Raw genomic sequence first — 18,168 nt, 5'->3', positions numbered from 1 at the left:
GAAATACACAGGGTGGAAGAGCACATTTTATCTATGGTTTCTGAACCCATGCTGATCAAGCATTGTTTTTGTCTACACATGCAGTGAAACCATGTTCATCACCAATTCGGCTTCAGCTGTTGCTGACCAGGTAACCTCCAAAATATACACCAGGCTCAGGGTAAAATCCTGCAGTGCCTGAGAGGAAGAAGCCTGATTGTGCTGTGTTTCCACCATTCTGCATGGACAGTGGAATGGGCTATTCAGAGGTTCTGCCAGATATAATGGTAGCTGTTTATCCACAAGGATTGTGGTAAATAGGCTACGGTTACACTGACGGTGGCAAAGTCGCCGCCGTCAGATTGATTTCTCTGGATCGACTGAGCGGTCAGTGAAGACCCGCTCAGTCGATCCAGAAATCAACATACTAAGACCACCTTTGCAAGTGGCATAGCACTGCATCGACGGGAATGTGGTTCCCATCGGCGCAGTGCAGTGAAGACGGCGCACAGAAGAGCTGCAGAGAAGTCGACGGGAGTTACACAAGTTTTTTGCATAGCTTGCGTGACTTCTGTCGACTGCCGCCAAATCCCAGAGGTAAGTGTAGACAGGGTCAGAGAGACTGAAATTCCATTAAAATGTTGTCCCAGCAACTCCACAGACTTGCAGAATCCATGCAGATTTTTGTGTGTATTTTTAAGTCAATGGCTAGTTAACTGTTTTCCTGCCTTCTGGATTTATTTCACCAACACCAGAACTGGCATTCTTCAGCATGAATGTCTCAGCTAAACTCTGAGTGGTACCTTTGTTACCACAGCAGACTATATTGCAATTGAATGGTGGTAGTTTAAAATGGGAGTCTGGCTACAAGCAACTATATAAACTTCCTCTGCCTCAACATGGCTGAACTGTTCCTATTCAGATTAAAGGCTATAGCAGTCTCTCTAGTGGGAAAAACCTGCAGGAAGGACACTGTTGTATAGGAAACTCTCATAGTCACAACTTATAGAGTACGAAGCTCATTGTCCAATAAGCCATGTAGGGTTTACAGACAGACAAAGCAAGTAAGGAACGTGCAGCCTTCCAATCCTGCAGATGTGATGCGATCCATGGGAAAATCCGTGGGCCGTTTGTGTGGAAGATCAGGCTCTCTGTGCTGCTCTCAGGACTTCTGCATTTCCCAGGATATACCTCTCTCAGGAGTCACGCTGCCATTGCCTCCTCAACCATGCCTGTGCCATACCTACCCACCCGATCATACCTCCAAGTGGCTACATGCTACAAGGAAAAATGTGTGGGACTTGCTTGCTGGGGATGGTGCTATGCAAAACCTTTGCACCTGGCCATAATGACCTCTCCAGCTGGCTTGTTACAGCTCTAGGGACAACAGACTCCCTGTGTTTATCCCTCTGGTTAACGTCTCAGTGTGTTCAAATATTATAATGACAAACTCAACAAAATTTCACTGCGTGGTGGCGAGGCAGCACAACGCATTGAGAGGTGATTTCACTATAGAGTGTTTCTAGTTCCCCCATTGTTCAGACCAACTTTTTTTCAAACCTTATCAACCTTAACTTCACCTAAACCAACAAGTGCACAAGGTATTTTGTACATTAGATCACATCCAAGGGTAGAATTTTTAAGCAAATTAGGAAAGGCATTTAGTGGCTATGAGGTTAACAAATGTGATCTATTAGCTCGTTTCAGAAAAATCCAGTTTTTTATTAACTATATTAACTTTGCTGTTTAGCTCTTTTCAAAGGTTTCTGAGGCAGCTGCTATCAGGGAGAGCCCTGGTAGTAGTAATAGTAGTTGTATGTTTGTTTGTTTGTTTGTTACCATAGCTCCTAGGAACCCTAGTCATTGCCTGGACTTCTTTGTGCTAGGTGCTCTACAACCACGCAATAAAAGAGATGGTTCCTGCTCCAAAGAGCTTATCAATCTAATTTTGAGACAAGAGACAATGGATGGATACAGACAGACTGAGGGGGGAGAATAAGGAAACAATGCGACAGTGTTGGTCAGTATGACAGGCAGTGGACTGAGCATACTGGCAGCCAAACCGTTGTCAATTTTTTGGTAGATGTCATGACAAAGAAGAGTTTTAGGGAGGGACTTGAAGAAGGATAACGAAATTTGAAATGTTTATGGGAAACTCCTCCCAAGCATGAGAAGCAACCTGGGTGAATGTCGGGAGGTTTTAAAATTTAGCAAAGAAGTGATGGAGTCTGGCATCCTAGGCTACTCAGAGATAGGACTCAACCTCTCTGCAGTGAATGAGAGATGACCGGTACAGCTCCAGTAGAAGGGTGGTGTGTGTGGAGAGCCAGTCTTCATGGGGAGGCACAGGACTTCTGAACAGATGGCTTTGTCCTCCTGTGAATCCTTTGGATTCTACACAGACTCCTGGGAGTCTGCTAGGTTTTGGGCAGACTCTGAGGCCTTTCCTGTAAGGGATGGGGACCGCCTCCCCCTGGAGAAATGTATTGGGATCTTTGAAAAGGGATCCTAATGCAGGCTTTCTTTTCTGAGACCCCTCCTACAGGTTTTTCTATAAGAGGGAGAAATGTGGGCAAAAAGTGTCCATGCCAATGGTGTTACCTATTTACTATGCAGCATCTTTGACTGCATGAGGTTTGCATGAGCTTTCAGAGGTTAAATTAGATACTAGGTGGTGTCTGAGCAGCTGTATGTATGCAGTAGAAGACTACTGAAAATGATAAAGGAAAAAAATAATTGCAAAGGCTACAGAGTTTAAACAAAGTGCATTCCCTGGTTTATGCCAAGTTCTACATGCAAAGTGTATCTGAATGAAAGTCTGACACAACGTACTGTGACTCTTATTTTGTTTCTTCAGCAAGGAGAATAAAAAGTAGAAGTAAATAGGTAATTTTCCCTCATTCCAACTGCATATATTTCTATAACCAGAACAAGCATTTTTTGTGTGAATTTGACATGCATCAATCTCTACGACACACACACAAAACAGAGACCTGTCATTGGGAATTCTCATGGCAGCCCCAGAGATTTCCTTTAAAATCTGCTCTCATACAGCAGCAACATTAATAATCTGTTACTAACTTAAGACCACTGCAGTGTGATACAAAAAGTGAGGATGGCTGTCACACTCCTGCATAAATAGTGAGCCAGATTCTGGTCTCATGTAGCATTGTAACTTCTGATTTACATCAGTGTAACTGTGATCAGAACATAGCCCATTGTTTTAGAACATGTTTTGTATTCCACCAAGCAAAGGTATTGGGGTGCCTAACTCCTATGAGAGTTAGATGCCTCAGTACCTTTGGGGATTTGGGTCTCAGAGCCATGTGGGAGGTTCTCAGCATCTCATAGGATTAGACTTCATTTTATTCTTTACTCATGGTAAAGCAGAGAATAAAACAATAAATCTTTCTGGGCCAAATCCTGCTCCAAATTAATTAAATCAATGGTAAAACTCCCATTGACTTCAACATGAGCAGGAACCAACTCCACATGGAATAAAAACTTAATAACAGATTCTCCAATTTTAACCCAAATTTATAAAATGTCTAATACAATGTGATATTTTTAACTTCCAAAATTACTACCCTTGAAAGCAACCCACTCCATTTTAAATACTTTTAGTTGATGTATCATTTAATGTAATACAGTCAAGAATCTCGAGTAACTTTCTGGAAGAAGGCATCTATTTTTAAAAATAGCCTAGCTGTCCCAAGCTAACTGGAACAGGGTGTGAAAGTGATGCACAATTAATAAAGATACATAAGTAACCTGTCAGAGCAGATCTACTGGTGACAGTATGTAAATCATATCCCCTTGAGGGTGATATTTTTCTTTGACATCATTGCTCTCTGAACTAGACTTCACCCACTCTGCTGCCAGGAAGATTTTATGTGTGGATAGCAAATTAGAGTGAGACCTATTGTCATTTTTTAAATAAAAGTATTTCTTTTCTTTTCGGCAAGCTTACTTTCACTTTAAAAAATGTTTATATAAATGTAAGACCCTGGGTTTCCCTATGGAGGTTATACCTGGGTTAAGGAGTGGGTACTCCAAGTTGAAACTCACAGTTCCCTTCTAAGTCTTCTCTCAGGTAGGAGGAGATGGGGCGTGCTTCTTCCTGGAAGTTGCTAGGAGTAGGGGTTTTGCCCCATCCAACCTGGTGGAGGTGTTTTCCGTCACACTGCTGCTCTTTGCTACACAAGGACAGTATGGCTCTGGCAGAGCCATGCTGTCAGGGGCTCCCTTGACCTTTGGAGCACTCGGCACTCCCTTTGGGTGTGGTTCTGTGTATGGAGGGAAATACTGCACAAGTTATAGTAGGACAGTCCAGCAAGTGTTCAAGGACCTGTGAGTCCCCCAACACTTCCCCTCACCACCCTGCAGAACTAGAACCTCATGGAGTACCTGAAGGAAGATTCGGGAGAAGGGGACCAAGCCATGGAGAGGGTACTTCTCCCCCAGACTCAGAAGAGAACCAGGAGCTCAGGTTCTCTGCAGCTTGCCAGAGTGCTGTACCTCATGACACAATAGGTGGGGAAGTAGGAGGAGGGGCAGATGAAGCAAGTTACCTGTATAATGTCACACAGCTACTTGGTTGTTATGCACATGCCATGTTACAAAATATGTTTCTTGTTATGTGCCGAAATCCTCATCAGCACTAACCCACTAACATCTCTTTCCAGGGCATGGTTCCCCCTTTATTAAGCCCTTCCATTGCCCTATGCTCCCTCCCTATCCAACCAGCCTCCCAACTGTCTGCCCCTCCTTCACTTCCTCCCTCACCATATATAATTCCCCAGTCCTCCCTTTACATGGCAACCCCAAGCAAATCATCCTATGAATACTCCATGCTTCCCCTTGACAATCAAACTTCTCCACACATCACACTCAGAAAGGAACATTTCCGGTGGGTGAGCTGTATTCAGGTGTGGAAGAGACTCTTAAGGAACATGGTGGGAGCCCCATTGATTGGATCTGTTAAAATTGGACTGGGCAGAAAACTACTAGGAAACATACTGTAGGGAAGAATCCTGTCGTGGCAAGGAGAGAGGATTAAATGATCTAATGGATCTTCTCTGTCTCTAACTCATCATTCACCAGCCAAATTATTCTTGGCTTTAGTGATTGCTTTCAGTCTGTCGCTTTGTTTTTGTTTTTTAATAAAAAAACATTTTCGAACATTTTTTTTTGCTTTCAGTGAGAAAGTATATTTACTTATTGTGAAGTGATATTTCATTGAACACTGCATTCTCAAATAATTTAGAGGCATTTTGCATTGCGAAATATTCTTTGCTACAATCTCCACGCTCAGATCATTTTCATTTGAATACCCATGGTAACTTGTGAAAAAGAGAAGAGGATCATGATATTTCTAGTAGAAGAATTGCTTAACCTTCTAAACATCACTTAGACAACTTTGTCTTCACTAAAACCTTGTTTACTCTAGGCAAATTATTTATTGTTGGCAAGGAGTGTTAATATTGGTTGGTCTTGACCAACTCGGTGTTGAAAACAGTTTGGCTGATAGCGTAGACAGGACCAAAAAGGACAGCACCCTTACAGAAATACTGCTAGATGACAAGTTCCATCAGGAATGCAGAAGATGGCTTGGCCCTGTCTGTTCTAGCAGTTAAACTGTGTTCAGTGTTGATTGAGAAGGATCCAAGGAATCCGTCCATCCATTTTCAAGAAGTCATTTTCCTAGTGTAGAGAGTGCCTGGAAGAGAAAGGGGTTTAAAATATGTTATAGTTTCTGTAGCTAGTGAAGACCAAACCTAAGACATTGTCTACAATTTTAGGGAAATCTTCCACCATTGCATGGGTATATTTCTCCTGCTGTTAGCAATGGTGGGAGTACATGTGAAATCTCGTTGCTAGTGTTTTTTCCACCATTTCATCTAGACTTGCTCCATGCACGGTGAATGCTTGGTGGTAAAAATACTGGTGGCCAATCTACACAAATGCTTCTACCGCCACTGTCAAGGCCAGAGCTGTACCGCTGGTATGGCAATAGAGGGAGATTTTCCCATAAATCTCCATGTAGACGTATTCTAACTATATTAGATACCCTTTACTAATCCATCTTTGTTTACATTAGAAATTACTTATCAGTTATTACCAACAGTAGACAACTGTCCAGGGTAGATGAATGCCTCTACACTAGGTGGTATATAAAGTGGTTTCAAACACCTGTTAGAACCATTATATCACCTTGCTGGTAAGAATCTTACTTTTAAATGGTTCACTCCTAAGCTCTGTCTGCAGTAGGAAACAGAACCATTGTGGACAATGGTTTTAAGCAACACGTCCCCATGAACTAGTATTGAAAACAGTTTAAATACTAGGCTGATTTGGTGGAGCTATGTCATAATCATGCTTTATGAAATGGCACTGAAAATGGTTGTGTCCTGTCTAAAGTATTACTCAAACTGTTGCTTAAAACCATTGCCTGCAGTGGTTCTGTTCCTGCAATAGACAGCTCTGTAGTTTAGGGGGAACCTTAGTACAGTAGAAAATATAAGGTTTGTATTTGTCATGCTGTACAATTCAAAACCTTTGTACCAGGGAGGAAATGCTTAATGGTCTAAAACATAGCTTTGCAATACTCCAACTCTTTGAAACCATAGGGTCAAATACTAGTCAGGCTAATTCAGCTTTTTATCCTTCCAAGGTAGCTGAAGGGCTGAGTCAACCTGGATAAAGAACTGAATACAATGAAGATAAGCGTGGTCGTGTCTTTTCCAGATGAAACTCATAAGCCTGATTTTCTTGGGGGACATTAAAGATCTTTTGATATTTTTCACAAGAGTAGAGGTTTGCCCTCGTGTGTTGGACAACATTTTTTCTCCTATACCACTACTGTGCACCAGTTTGCGTGCTGCTCTCCATGCTGCAAGTTGTTTGCCTTTCATTGATGTCATATGTATTATGGCTTCAGGTCATTTGTGTTAAAAGGTAAACATGTAAAATATTTATATAACTGTATATTTAGAAAGAACAAAAAGAAATGCCACTTTGTACATATGAATCCATGATCTAGTTCCATTGATTCATTTATCTGAGGGATTTAGAATGTCAGATGGTTTCTCTTCCATAGTTAGATTTTTCCAGAATAATAAAAAGACCACATCAGAAGCTTGTAGTTAATATTGGTGGTTTGTGGTATTTTTTGGTTTTTGTTTGTTTTTCTGTTATAGTCTGAACAGCTTCCAGTAGCCCGTGACATTTCCCCACCAGTATAAATAGCAAAAGTATAAAGAAAAGAATTTTGATGCAGAGAGTGTTTAATGTACTGTATTGTCAAATGTAACCTTTTATATAGTGACCCCATTTTACCCCCCCAGTTCTGTATCAAGAAAATGACAAAGCTGAACTAAATATTTTGCTTGTTTATAAGCGTGTGATTTCTGTACATTATTGCTCTGTTTGTAAAAGGGATTTGTTTAAAAATTCTTTTTGTCCATTTTCTGCTTTGAAAGACCACATGGTGTAGTAATCCTAATATTTTCTGTGTTAACCCCATAGGTTGTTGTTATTATTTATATGACAGTAGCACCTAGCGGCTGTAACTTAGATCAGGGTCCCGTTGTGTTAGGTGCTATATATCTATATCACCTATATCTATATATAGTAAGAGACAGTTCTTGCCCCAAAATTATTTACTACCTAAATAGACAAGGCAGCATTATTATCCCCATTATACAGATGAAGAACTGAGGCACACAGAGATTTGCCCCAGGTCACAAAGGAGTCTGTGTCAGAGCTGGCATCTGAGTCCCAGTATCTTAACTGTAAGGCCATCCTTCCACCTCCACCCCTTTCTCACTTGTAAGAGAAGGTTTATGATTAACTTGTTTTGGCTATGTGAGTGTGTGAGTAAATGTCAAGAAATTACTGAGGTAATGCTAAATAGGAGAAATGAGTTGTTCATTTAGTTCTGAAAGTGATTAGTCGTGTATCTCATGGAAATGAGTTCCATAGTTTAGGTCCATCTGGTGAACTTGTGAAAGTTCTGTCTCCTTTACTTATGAGCCTCCCCCTATTGGTCAACAATTTCATGGCTCCAGTAGCTGTTGCTGGAGGTTCTGGTTAGGTGGAGGTCCGGGCTATGGATCTCTCAGGTACCCTAGCCTAGTCCCATGAAAAGCTTTGAATATCAGGACAAAGACTATGAACTAGACTCTGTATTCAATGACACCCAGATATTATTGTGATGGAGGCCACGAGTACCATACTAGATAAGGAGCCAGTGCAAAGGGCAGAGTGCCAGAATGATGTGTTCTTGCCGGTCTGCACTGCTAAGCAAATGGGCCACTGTTTTGTAGAAGCTGTGACTTTTTCAGGGTGTCCTCTGTATTTTAACTCAACTCCCAGTCAGTTGAGGCAGTGGGAGCCAGTTTTGGAGGTGATGTGAGTGTCCTCTTCCTCCCTCAGAGGAGTATTTTGAAACAAGAGCCACTTAGCGAAGGAGATGCCCCCACATGCACATCCATCTTGGGGACTGTGGGATTCAACTGGGAGCAGTTTCCCCTGAGCAGCTGCCTCTGACATGATGGCAAGTTCTAAGGCAGGCACAGTAGAGTCTATGACTCTACTACTTATAAGCCATCTCTGAATCCCTATGGAAATAATAACTGCAGCACTATCACTAACATTGACTCGCAGGGGACTGTTTTTAAGTTACATAAAAATATAGTTATTAAAAGAAAAGTGAAAATACCAATAGAAAATGTCAGCCCAGTGCTGGCTTGCCATAGAGGGACACAATTCTTCCAGTTAAAAAGCAAAAATGATCAGACCATTTTCAAGAACCAAAGATAGAGAATTGTCAGCAAAATTATTCCCTCCGAGTTGATGGAAATAGTGAGATCCTTGTACAGACTCTCTTAGGAGGAAAGAGTTTGTCAGACACAGATATCTGAAATATGTGTCTCTCTCTCAGAGTTCTTACAATTTATAATCCAACATTTATAATCCAACAGTTAAATATAGGTTTTTCTTAAATTGTTTAAAATATATTTTAGTGCATATTTCAGACCAGACACACACACACTCACAAACAAGGAAATATGGACAGGTATACATGGTGCCAGACTGGAGCAGGAGTGGAAAACATCACCCTGTCATTTCAATCTATCCTTGGTGCAATAAGGATTCCATGGCCCCTCCCCACCCCCTATGTTTGGCCTTTTTAGCCCTGGTGACCAGGGGTGATGGAACAATTTTTATAGTGCGTGGACTGAAAGCCATTGAACCAAACTGTAAACTCTGTGTATGATGGAAACCACTTCAAGCCCAGGGGGTGGGGCAGCACCTCCAGCACCCCTAGTTCCAGCATCTGTGCTGGTGACTAACCCTTCCTCAGTTGAATCCCATGATGTAACCAGCAATGAAACTTGGACGACTCCAAAAGTCCCTGGCAACATCTTGCATGTTCCGCAGGAGTTGGCGCAGCTGCCCAGGGAAGTGAATTAGAAGCAGTGAGCAGTGCTAACGCACTGGGGCATACCACAGAAACTCATCAGTAGGAAGAGAGTGGGAATTTAGCATATCAGATACCAAAAGGTGTACTAGGGCCATGTACCGCTGGACTGGGGACTGCTGAATTGGCTTCATCTGCCTTGAAGGATGCACTTGGCAGAGGCAGCGCATCCTTCCAGGCAGACAGCACTAGTTTATTCCCTAGCACACAGCAGTGCATCTTCTGCAAGGCTATTTAAGGAGCCTATGCTGTGTGAGAAAGGGAATAGTACTGAAGTGCTAAGTCCTTAAATGCTTCATGCAGCAGCAGCAAATCCCAGCGAACTACAGCCGGGGAGGCCTGCCCCCACTCCCAGCCCCTCTGAGGGACCTGCCTTTCCTGTGCAACTGAGAAGGGGGATTGGGTGACAGAATAGGGCTCCCCCCATCCCAGCTTTTGCATTGGCTGGAAGCGTGTGATGGGCAGCTGTGATGCTCCTTGTCAGTCAGCTAGGAAGGGGAATGCATGCAGCACAAGGTCCAGCTCAGCCGTGGCGTGGGGAAGGCAGGGCAGTGCCCAGCTGAACACAGAGGGTGGCCCAGGCAGCAGCAAGAATTGTTCAGGATCTGCAGCAGACCAGCAGTGCAATAATGGGCGTGGAAATTGAGACAATCTCCCCTGGAGACGGTAGGCTCTCTCTCTCTCTCCTGATTTGTTTTAAGTGGTATTGGGGGTGGGTGGACTGATTCACGAGAGGGAGCCCCTTTGCAGTGGGGGTGGGATCCAGGAACAAGGGGCAGTGCAGATGAAGAGTTTCTGGAGGGGGAGTGGGAATCTCGGCTTGGAGGCAGGGGGAGTCCAGGGGGTCTCTTGCATCAGGAGAGTGGGAGAAATCTGAGATCAGGGAGCCCGGGGTTCTCTGGCATCGGAAGAGGAAGGAGCCCAGGGGTCTCGGGCTTCAGGAGTAGGGGTGGGAGGTGGGTAAGAGGAAGGATGGATATGTGATCCGAGGGGGCAGAAGTACCAGAGTGTCATGCAGTGGGGGAGGGGATATGGACTCAGAGGAGGGTGGAAGCCCAGGAGTCTCTGGGATCAGGAAGGGGATCCGGCATCAGAGAAGAGGCTGAGTCTAGGGTTCTCTGGAATCAGGAAGGGTTATCTGGAATCCCTGCAGCCTCAGGGGCTCTGGCATCAAAAGATGACATGAGGCCAGAAGAAGAGGAGTCTAGGGGTCCAGCATCAGAGGAAGAAATAAAAGACTGCAGGGGAGCAAGGGGTGTGGGCGACATCCCTAGTATCAGGAGGGTAAAGCCGGAGGGTTCCTGGCATCAGATGTTTCGAGGGAGGGTCTCTGGGGTCAGAGGAACATGAGGAAAACTGGCTAAATTCTCTGGGATCAGTAGGCTGCAGTGTCTGCTGCTTCTTTGGTGGCAATAGCAGAGGCAGCGAGTGGTTTGGGATATTTAAATGGCATTTGCTGACAGCTGCGTAAATCCAAGTGCAGTGAAGTAATTTAGTAACACGAGCAAATGATAGTCCAGTGCACACCACTTAAAATGTGAGCCTCAGCAGCTAAAGCAAGTTCACTTCCGAACCGCGCTCTGGATCAGGCATTATCAGGGCAGTAGCAGCAAGAGAGTTAATTTCCGGAAAGAAAGGGTGGAAATCAACATCATCAATTATTGCAGATTAGTGTGTGTAGCTGTGGCGAAAGATGGCATTTAACATGCTCGGTAGCAAAGTTTTTCAAATTTATTTACAAACCTTTTCCTGAACCATAGGCCATTTATGTCAGAATCGCTTCAGATGGCACTAGCATTTTGACTGGACCAGCTGTTTTCTCCCCATTTTAAATACTGTTATTGCACTTCTAACACTTATAATGGCTCAAGATTAGAGAGTGTATTAATCTTTAATTTTTATGGGGTCACTTTTTCAAAACAAATGAATGGCTGCTCCACTCTGGTGTTAGAACACTATCCCATAACTCCTAGTTTTCCATGATAAAAAACCCAAGGCGGCCAATAAAAAATCTGCGTTCCATGATTAAAATGAAATGCTGAACTTTAGTTTCCCTAGCCACAATATATATAGCTATCAGTTGAACACAATGTTTTATTGATATAATTGCAATTTTTAAGCTGACAGCCTTAGCCCCGCCCATTCTCCCAATTATCTGAATTTTTGATGATCTGATCTGACCCAGGCCCCAGTTAGACTGGATAATTGGAGTTTCAGGGTATAAGTTTTTATTTTTTCACAAAATGTAAAAACAAAGAGTCTCTGTAAAAACACAAATTCCACCTTTTTCCGTGGCAAATGGATTGATAGGATCCCTGGTTATTGCTGCTATAGAGCCATGTGTAGCTATATAATGGGCCAAATTATATAGCTTAACTCTGTTGGCCCAATATCATTTTCCCCCTTGCCTCTGCCTCTTAACTGTCTTCTCCCTCTACTGTTGTTTAGCTCTGTGGGTCAGATTCTGCTCTCACTTATAATGCTGTAAATTTAGAGTAGCTCCATTGATGTAAGTATTGTTGTTCTGTTGTAAGTGAGGGCAGAATTTAGCTATGTCATTTTATTATTTAACTCTGGAGTGTGTCGGGATATGGTTTGTATAAAAGATGCTGTTCAAAATAAAGTTGTAAATGTGATTTCTCCTGGTTGAAAATCTTAAGCCAGTCCAGTTGATTTAAACGGTGTCATTAAAACCAGTAAGCATTATTGCTCCCAAATCCACTCAGAAGTCAATTTGCTGTAGTGACTTGCTGATGGTTTTAACATCTTTGGGCCTAATGCAGACTTGGTGTAAGCCAGAGGTTCCTAACCTTTTTGGCTCGAGGGCCACAAATATCATTTTTACAACCCTGAAGGGCCACCAGTCTATCAACTGTTAAAGAATATATTGATAATACTCCATGAAGGACTACAAATCACTACATATTTAAAGTAAACATTTGGGTACTACTATGCTCATTCTTACATTCACTATTTTACACCTACAAATTACTCACAGTCTGTCACACACTCACAGACAAAGCACTAGTGTAGATGAGTGACTGTCCCCACACACTGAAGCACATGGCCTGGCAGTGAGCTAAGTCACAGTGGGTGACCTGCTAAGTTCAGGCCAAACCAGAAGGCACTGATTTTTAGAGTCCTGCCCCTCCTCAAGCATGGTAGGTCCTGGTTGCTCCGCCAGCAGCTTCTTCCCTCCTTCCCAGTGCAGCCAGACGGAAAGAGTTCAGCAAGGAGGCTGCCTCCTCGCTGAACTGCAGCAGGGAAACCACACGCCTCCTATAGCCCCGTGCGCTCCACCTGGGTTCCTAGGCAGAGGGGACGGAGGATCAGTGCTCCCCCCTCTCTGGCTCCAGCAGAGACCTCAGCGCCTGTGGACCCAGGCAGAGCGCTTTGCTGTGCTCCCTGCTACAGCCAGGGGAAGAGAAGCGCTGATCTCTCGTCCTCTTGGCTGCAGCTAGGAGCCTGCAGTGTCTTGTAGCCCTGGGGCAACGTGCTCCGTCTGGGTCCTTAGTTGGCGGCTCCCTTCTGCAGCCAGCAGGAGGGGAGCAGTGGGCCACTTTGAAAGCCCCCGTGGGCCAATTTTGGCCTCCGGGCCTCAGGTTGGGAAACACTGGTGTAAGCTGATGCATCTCCACTGACTTTTCTGGTGTCACACCAATTTATGCCAGGGTGGAATGTGGGCTACCATTCACTAATATCATACGCTTTCTGCTCTACTTCCACATCGAATAGTGCATGATTTAACTGAACTGTATTTGCATCGTACCTGGTGTGTTGTTAGCAGGGATGTTACAGAAGTGCCTATCTGAGATCAGGACCCCACTGTGCTAGGCTTCATATAGACACATAGGATATGTCTACACTCCACTGTAAGGGTTAGTGGGACTTGAGTTCACAGACCCTGGGTTTGAAAGCTCAGGGTCTGTGTGTGTCCACACATACTGGTGACCTGAGGTTAAGAATTTGTACCCTTGGGCTGCACACCAGGACTCCAGCCTCCACACGGAACTATGCAGACTCGAGTCCAACCAACCATAACCCAGACTACATAGCACATTCCTGAAATGTGGCCACTCTCTAGCTCTTTTTTGTGGTGCAGCATGGGAAAACTTGACTGTCCACCCGCATGTCACAGGAAGTTGTTGCAGCCCACCAACACATTCTGCTGAGCTGTCCTTTTGGTCTGCACGCTCCTAGCAACCAAAACCAGGAACACAGTCATCATCTGAAGAAAACGTCTCTTGCTTGGGCTTTTGCTCCTGGTTCAGGAAATGGGCACAGCTTTCATGAGATGCTGGTGGACATTTTGGAGGCGTTTGCTGACCCACTGAAGGCACCTGGCAAAGCCAGTGATGGAGGAGAAGGAGGATGATCAGACATGGAAGACTCGAACTGGCTGATGCTACTCATGACTTTTGGTATAGACACTGTTGCTCCCTTCGTAGACCAGTGCTTTTGGAGCAGGGCCACAAGCACAGACTGGTAGGATCTTGTCATACAGACCTGGGATGATCAGCAGTGGGTCCAGAACTTTTTCAGGAAGAAAGCTACATATCTGGAGCTTTGTGAGCAGCTTACCCAGACCTTCCAGCATCACAACATACTAATGGGGGGAGCCATATTGGACCCAAAGCATGTTGCTATAACTATCTGGAAGGTGGCTATCCCAGACTGCTACTGGTCCGTTGCTAACCAGTTAGATGTTGGAAAGTCAACTCTGGGTAAAGTGGTGGCAGAGGTTTCTGAGGTGGTCAGGCATTACCTCTAAAGGTAATGGGCATAAACAATATTCCTGACGTAAATGCCGATTCTGAAAAAATGGGCTTTCCAAACTGCAGTAGGCCCATTGATTGGACTCATGCGTCCACAGTGTGCCCATAGTTTGCCCTCCTCAGGGAGCAAATGATTACATAAACCGCAAAGGATAGTTCTCCATTACTATGCAGGCCCTTGTGGACCACAGAGACCGATATATAGATGCCAACGTGGGCTGCGCTGGAAAGGTTCATGATGCCAGGGTTTTCCACTGGTCGGTAGTCTACCTTCATGGACAGGCTGGGACACTATTCCCACCACGTGACATTGTCATAAATGGAGTTACTGCCCCCACTGTTATTCAGGGGGATCCCACATACCCCTTTTTTGCCCGGATCTGCGAAACTATATACTGATGTCAGAGGGCCTGGTGAAAGAAGGTTTAATTACACTCTCAGCAGGTGTACAGTGATGGTGGAATGGGCGTTTGGCAGATTGAAATCCTGCTGGTGTGGTCTACTGCCCCAGCTGGATTCTACTGCCATCAGTGCTGTCTGCATTATAATGGCTTGCTGGGTTCTTCACAGTTTTTGTGAAGCCAAAGATAAGCTGTTTGGCCCTGAATGGCCCTTTGATGGCAATGCACTGCTGACCCAGTACACTCACCCAGGCAACAGAAATCAGGGATGGTCTGTGTTCCCGCATTATGGACTTGCATGGACCAATGGAAGAGGGAGAAGAGTACCTTTCTGAATGGTTTTGTGCAGCGATGTTTATAGTAAATGAGGTACTGTCACATCAGGCAATGAAATGGGGGTGCGCTGTCACTACCCAGTGAATAGGGGAGGTATTGATTGTCATGAATTTTTATTCTGGATGACATGACTGTTAATGCAATGGGGTGGGGGAACAGTGCATTTACTATTGATTGCTGCACATAGATGTATTGAGAAATTGTATTGAATACAACTTGCCCATTTTGCCTCACCCTGTCTTTATATTCAGTATTCAAAATCTACAAGAAGTTGTGAAGGAGGGAGCGCAATAAACTCTCCTAATGAAATACAAGCCTTTACTTGTATTACCAACATAACAATATTAGAGCACTGCCAGGCAGACCGGCTACCACTAGAACACCAAAACAATGGTAATAAACCAACATGACAAGCAGTGGTAAAACAAAATACAGAAACCAAACACTGAACAGCACAAACAGGACCATAAAAAAACCCCTAATTTTGTGAGTCCCCTAGCATGTTCTCCTTGCCCTTTCTTGTGCATTTAGCATGCATTTTCTGCTGGCGCTCAGGTGTGGGGGCCTGCAGGGTGTGGCAGACCCCAAAGGGGAAAGGGTCTGCACAGGGGTGGATGCATGCAGGGGGGAAAGGGGAACACCACAGGGGTGGAAGTATGCTGGGGATAGATTTGCCCTGTCCAGCTGCTAAGTCCCAGTTGCCTGGGTCACCCAACCATGGAATTGTCCAAGGCGCTCCTGGGATGCAGCTCATGGTACTGTGGAGTGGATTCAGGCCATGGTGTGGGCGCAACCAGAGCCTGTAATCTTGTAACTATTAAAGCAGCCACTCAAACACAGGGGCATGCGCAGGAATTTAAAGTCCAGCACTGTTGGAAAATCACATTCTGTGCCCCCTGCTGGAGCCCTCGGGGGTTGGAGGAGCTCATGCTTTCCCCGCCAGACCCTGGTGGGCAAGAGGAGCTCTGTCCCCGTTCCCTGCCAGGACCCTGGGGACTGGAGGAGTTCTGTCCCTGCCCCCTTCCAGGGCCCCGGAGGGTGGAGGAGCTCTGTGCTCCCCTGCTGATTATTGGGGGGCCGGTGCCTTTGCTTGCCCCCCCTTATGCAAACAGCTCTTTCTGCTCTGTCAGCCTCCTTCAGCCAATGTTCCTGTTCCAGGAACTGCAACGCAAGTCTTTGCTGCTGTGCTGCAATTCTGACCTCAGCATGTATGCCACTGAAGTATGCAAACTTATGGGGACTGAACAGCACATCTATAAGTGGAGCGGCTGGTCAGCTACCGAGGTGACCCTGAAAAATGCATCCTTCCTTGAAATGTGACAACTTATCTAGAGTTCCTGCTATGGGAAAAGTTTGCAGATACTGGCACCTGGGATTGGGGCAAAATTTATGGGGGAACCAACAGGATGCTATGTTAGCGTCCGCATGGATTACTGCCTTCCCACGGCTTCTGATATAGCCTTTTATGACTGCATGCAAACACACACACTAATACAGACTCACAAAGAACTCCAAACCAACACCCTCCCACCCCGGCACATTTCTGGACTGGATACAGACCCCAAACTGTATTTTGGACAAATGATTTTTGTCACCCTTGGACTACATTTAGATTAAATGGACTAAATTTCAACCTCCCCTCACCTCTAGACAGTCCACTGGTTACAGGTGGCTCGTTACACCGTCGTGTTAATACGGAGCGACATACTAACAGGGATGGCAATAGAAGGTTCTTATTTTTAACACTGGCACATCTTAGCAAGACTGTGCGAGTTTCTAGTAAAACGTCATGTTAAATGCTTGTTTCACTGTTGGCACTTCCATGGCTCCATTTTGAATTCTGTGTCGTGGTGGTGGTAGGGGGATATGAAGGCGCTGGTGTGCAGTCAGGCAGTATTGTGATTCTCTGGGGAGCCTACCAGCCCCAGGCCTATCACATGCTGTGTCCTCCTGCCATTTGCCGCGCATGGGGTCTGGCTTTGGCGCGCTACCTTGTTATGCATTATGGGGTATCTCCGATCCTAGCCTAAAATGCACAACACATTAGCACAACACATAAATTCAGGCAGAAGAGACAACAGAAGGCAAGCAGGATCAGCCCCGGCTCCTACCTGAATCCCCAGCTTCTGGTTTCCTGACCCTGCTGTTCTCTAGTGCTGGGGCCTTCTGAGGGATTGTGGATCAAAATTCTGTTGAGCCCAGGGCTTCTGTCTCCCAACTCATATACACAAATCAATGGTATGTGTTTTAACTTGCCATTACTTGAGGCTTTTTGGATGCATCCTGAAAAATTGCCCTGTAGTTTTATAGATCTATCTAAGCCTGTTGGCAGGGGTTATTTTAGTAGTACATAGAGCGGGGGATAGAGAGGGTAACTCTTATCAGTGGCAGGGAAATCATTCAGACCTCTTACTCTTGGTGTCAAAATTTTAACCAGGAGCTACCAGGAGTTCCCTTCATCCATCAGTGCTTTACTGTCTCATGTGACTGCAGATCTGAAGGTGCATTTGTATTGCATAAGAGGGGATTTTTTTAAAAAACCATCTGTGCCTGCTAATTATATACATTCTTATTAAAGTCGTCTTAAGTAAAAGGTACTGGAATTATGAATACAAACACATTTCTTTACCACATCTTCACAGTATAATTCTATTCATCTGTGAGCAATAGCAAAATATAGGTTCAGTGAAGTTAAAAGTGATTATAATCCATGATGTCTTTTCCAAGGTCATCCCCTTGCAGTTGTAGGATGTAGTCTTCTGACAGGGGACAAATCAGATGTTAAAACTAGTAAGGAAAGATATTAGACTTGACAGATAGGAGAAAACCTCATTAATATGAGAAAACACATCTTCCTAAAACAAATATGAGACCTTTTATCCTAAACCATTTCACTCCCATCCTGAATATTGATTAAGGCTAAGATAAAATGACGCTCTGACTCAAAGCAGCACTAGAGTCAGATCCCAGTCTAACCTCCTGAGCCCACCTCCACTAAAAGCTAAGCGTTCCCACATAGGATGGTTAATCAATGACTTCTTTAAAAATATACTTTTCTATTTTTAACAGGACGGACATTTCCAAAGAAGGGTCAGACATGCGTGGTACACTACACAGGTGAGGCATGTTATGAATATTCTGTTCAGACGGCTTTGCACTTCTGGGGACATTTGTCATTTCAGATTTCATCATC

At 44.5% G+C, this 18,168-nt stretch overlaps 1 protein-coding gene across 1 annotated transcript in view; it reads left to right on the top strand.

Annotated features, from left to right (window-relative positions):
- Window positions 1–9,962: 9,962 nt before the first annotated feature.
- Window positions 9,963–18,168, top strand: part of FKBP1B (FKBP prolyl isomerase 1B) — a 57,173-nt gene continuing 48,967 nt past the window's right edge. Inside the window, exons 1-2 of the mRNA XM_067544858.1 lie at window positions 9,963–10,129; window positions 18,045–18,092. Coding sequence (XP_067400959.1) covers window positions 10,093–10,129; window positions 18,045–18,092 — 85 coding nt within the window. The 5' untranslated portion in view covers window positions 9,963–10,092. The remainder of the gene's footprint in view (window positions 10,130–18,044; window positions 18,093–18,168) is intronic.

Source organism: Emydura macquarii, unplaced genomic scaffold, assembly GCF_026122565.2.
Source record: "Emydura macquarii macquarii isolate MOO-44397 ecotype Brisbane River unplaced genomic scaffold, CSIRO-AGI_Emac_v2 contig_1027, whole genome shotgun sequence".
Lineage (NCBI taxonomy): Eukaryota > Metazoa > Chordata > Testudines > Chelidae > Emydura > Emydura macquarii.
This window is presented reverse-complemented; position numbering and strand designations above follow the sequence as displayed.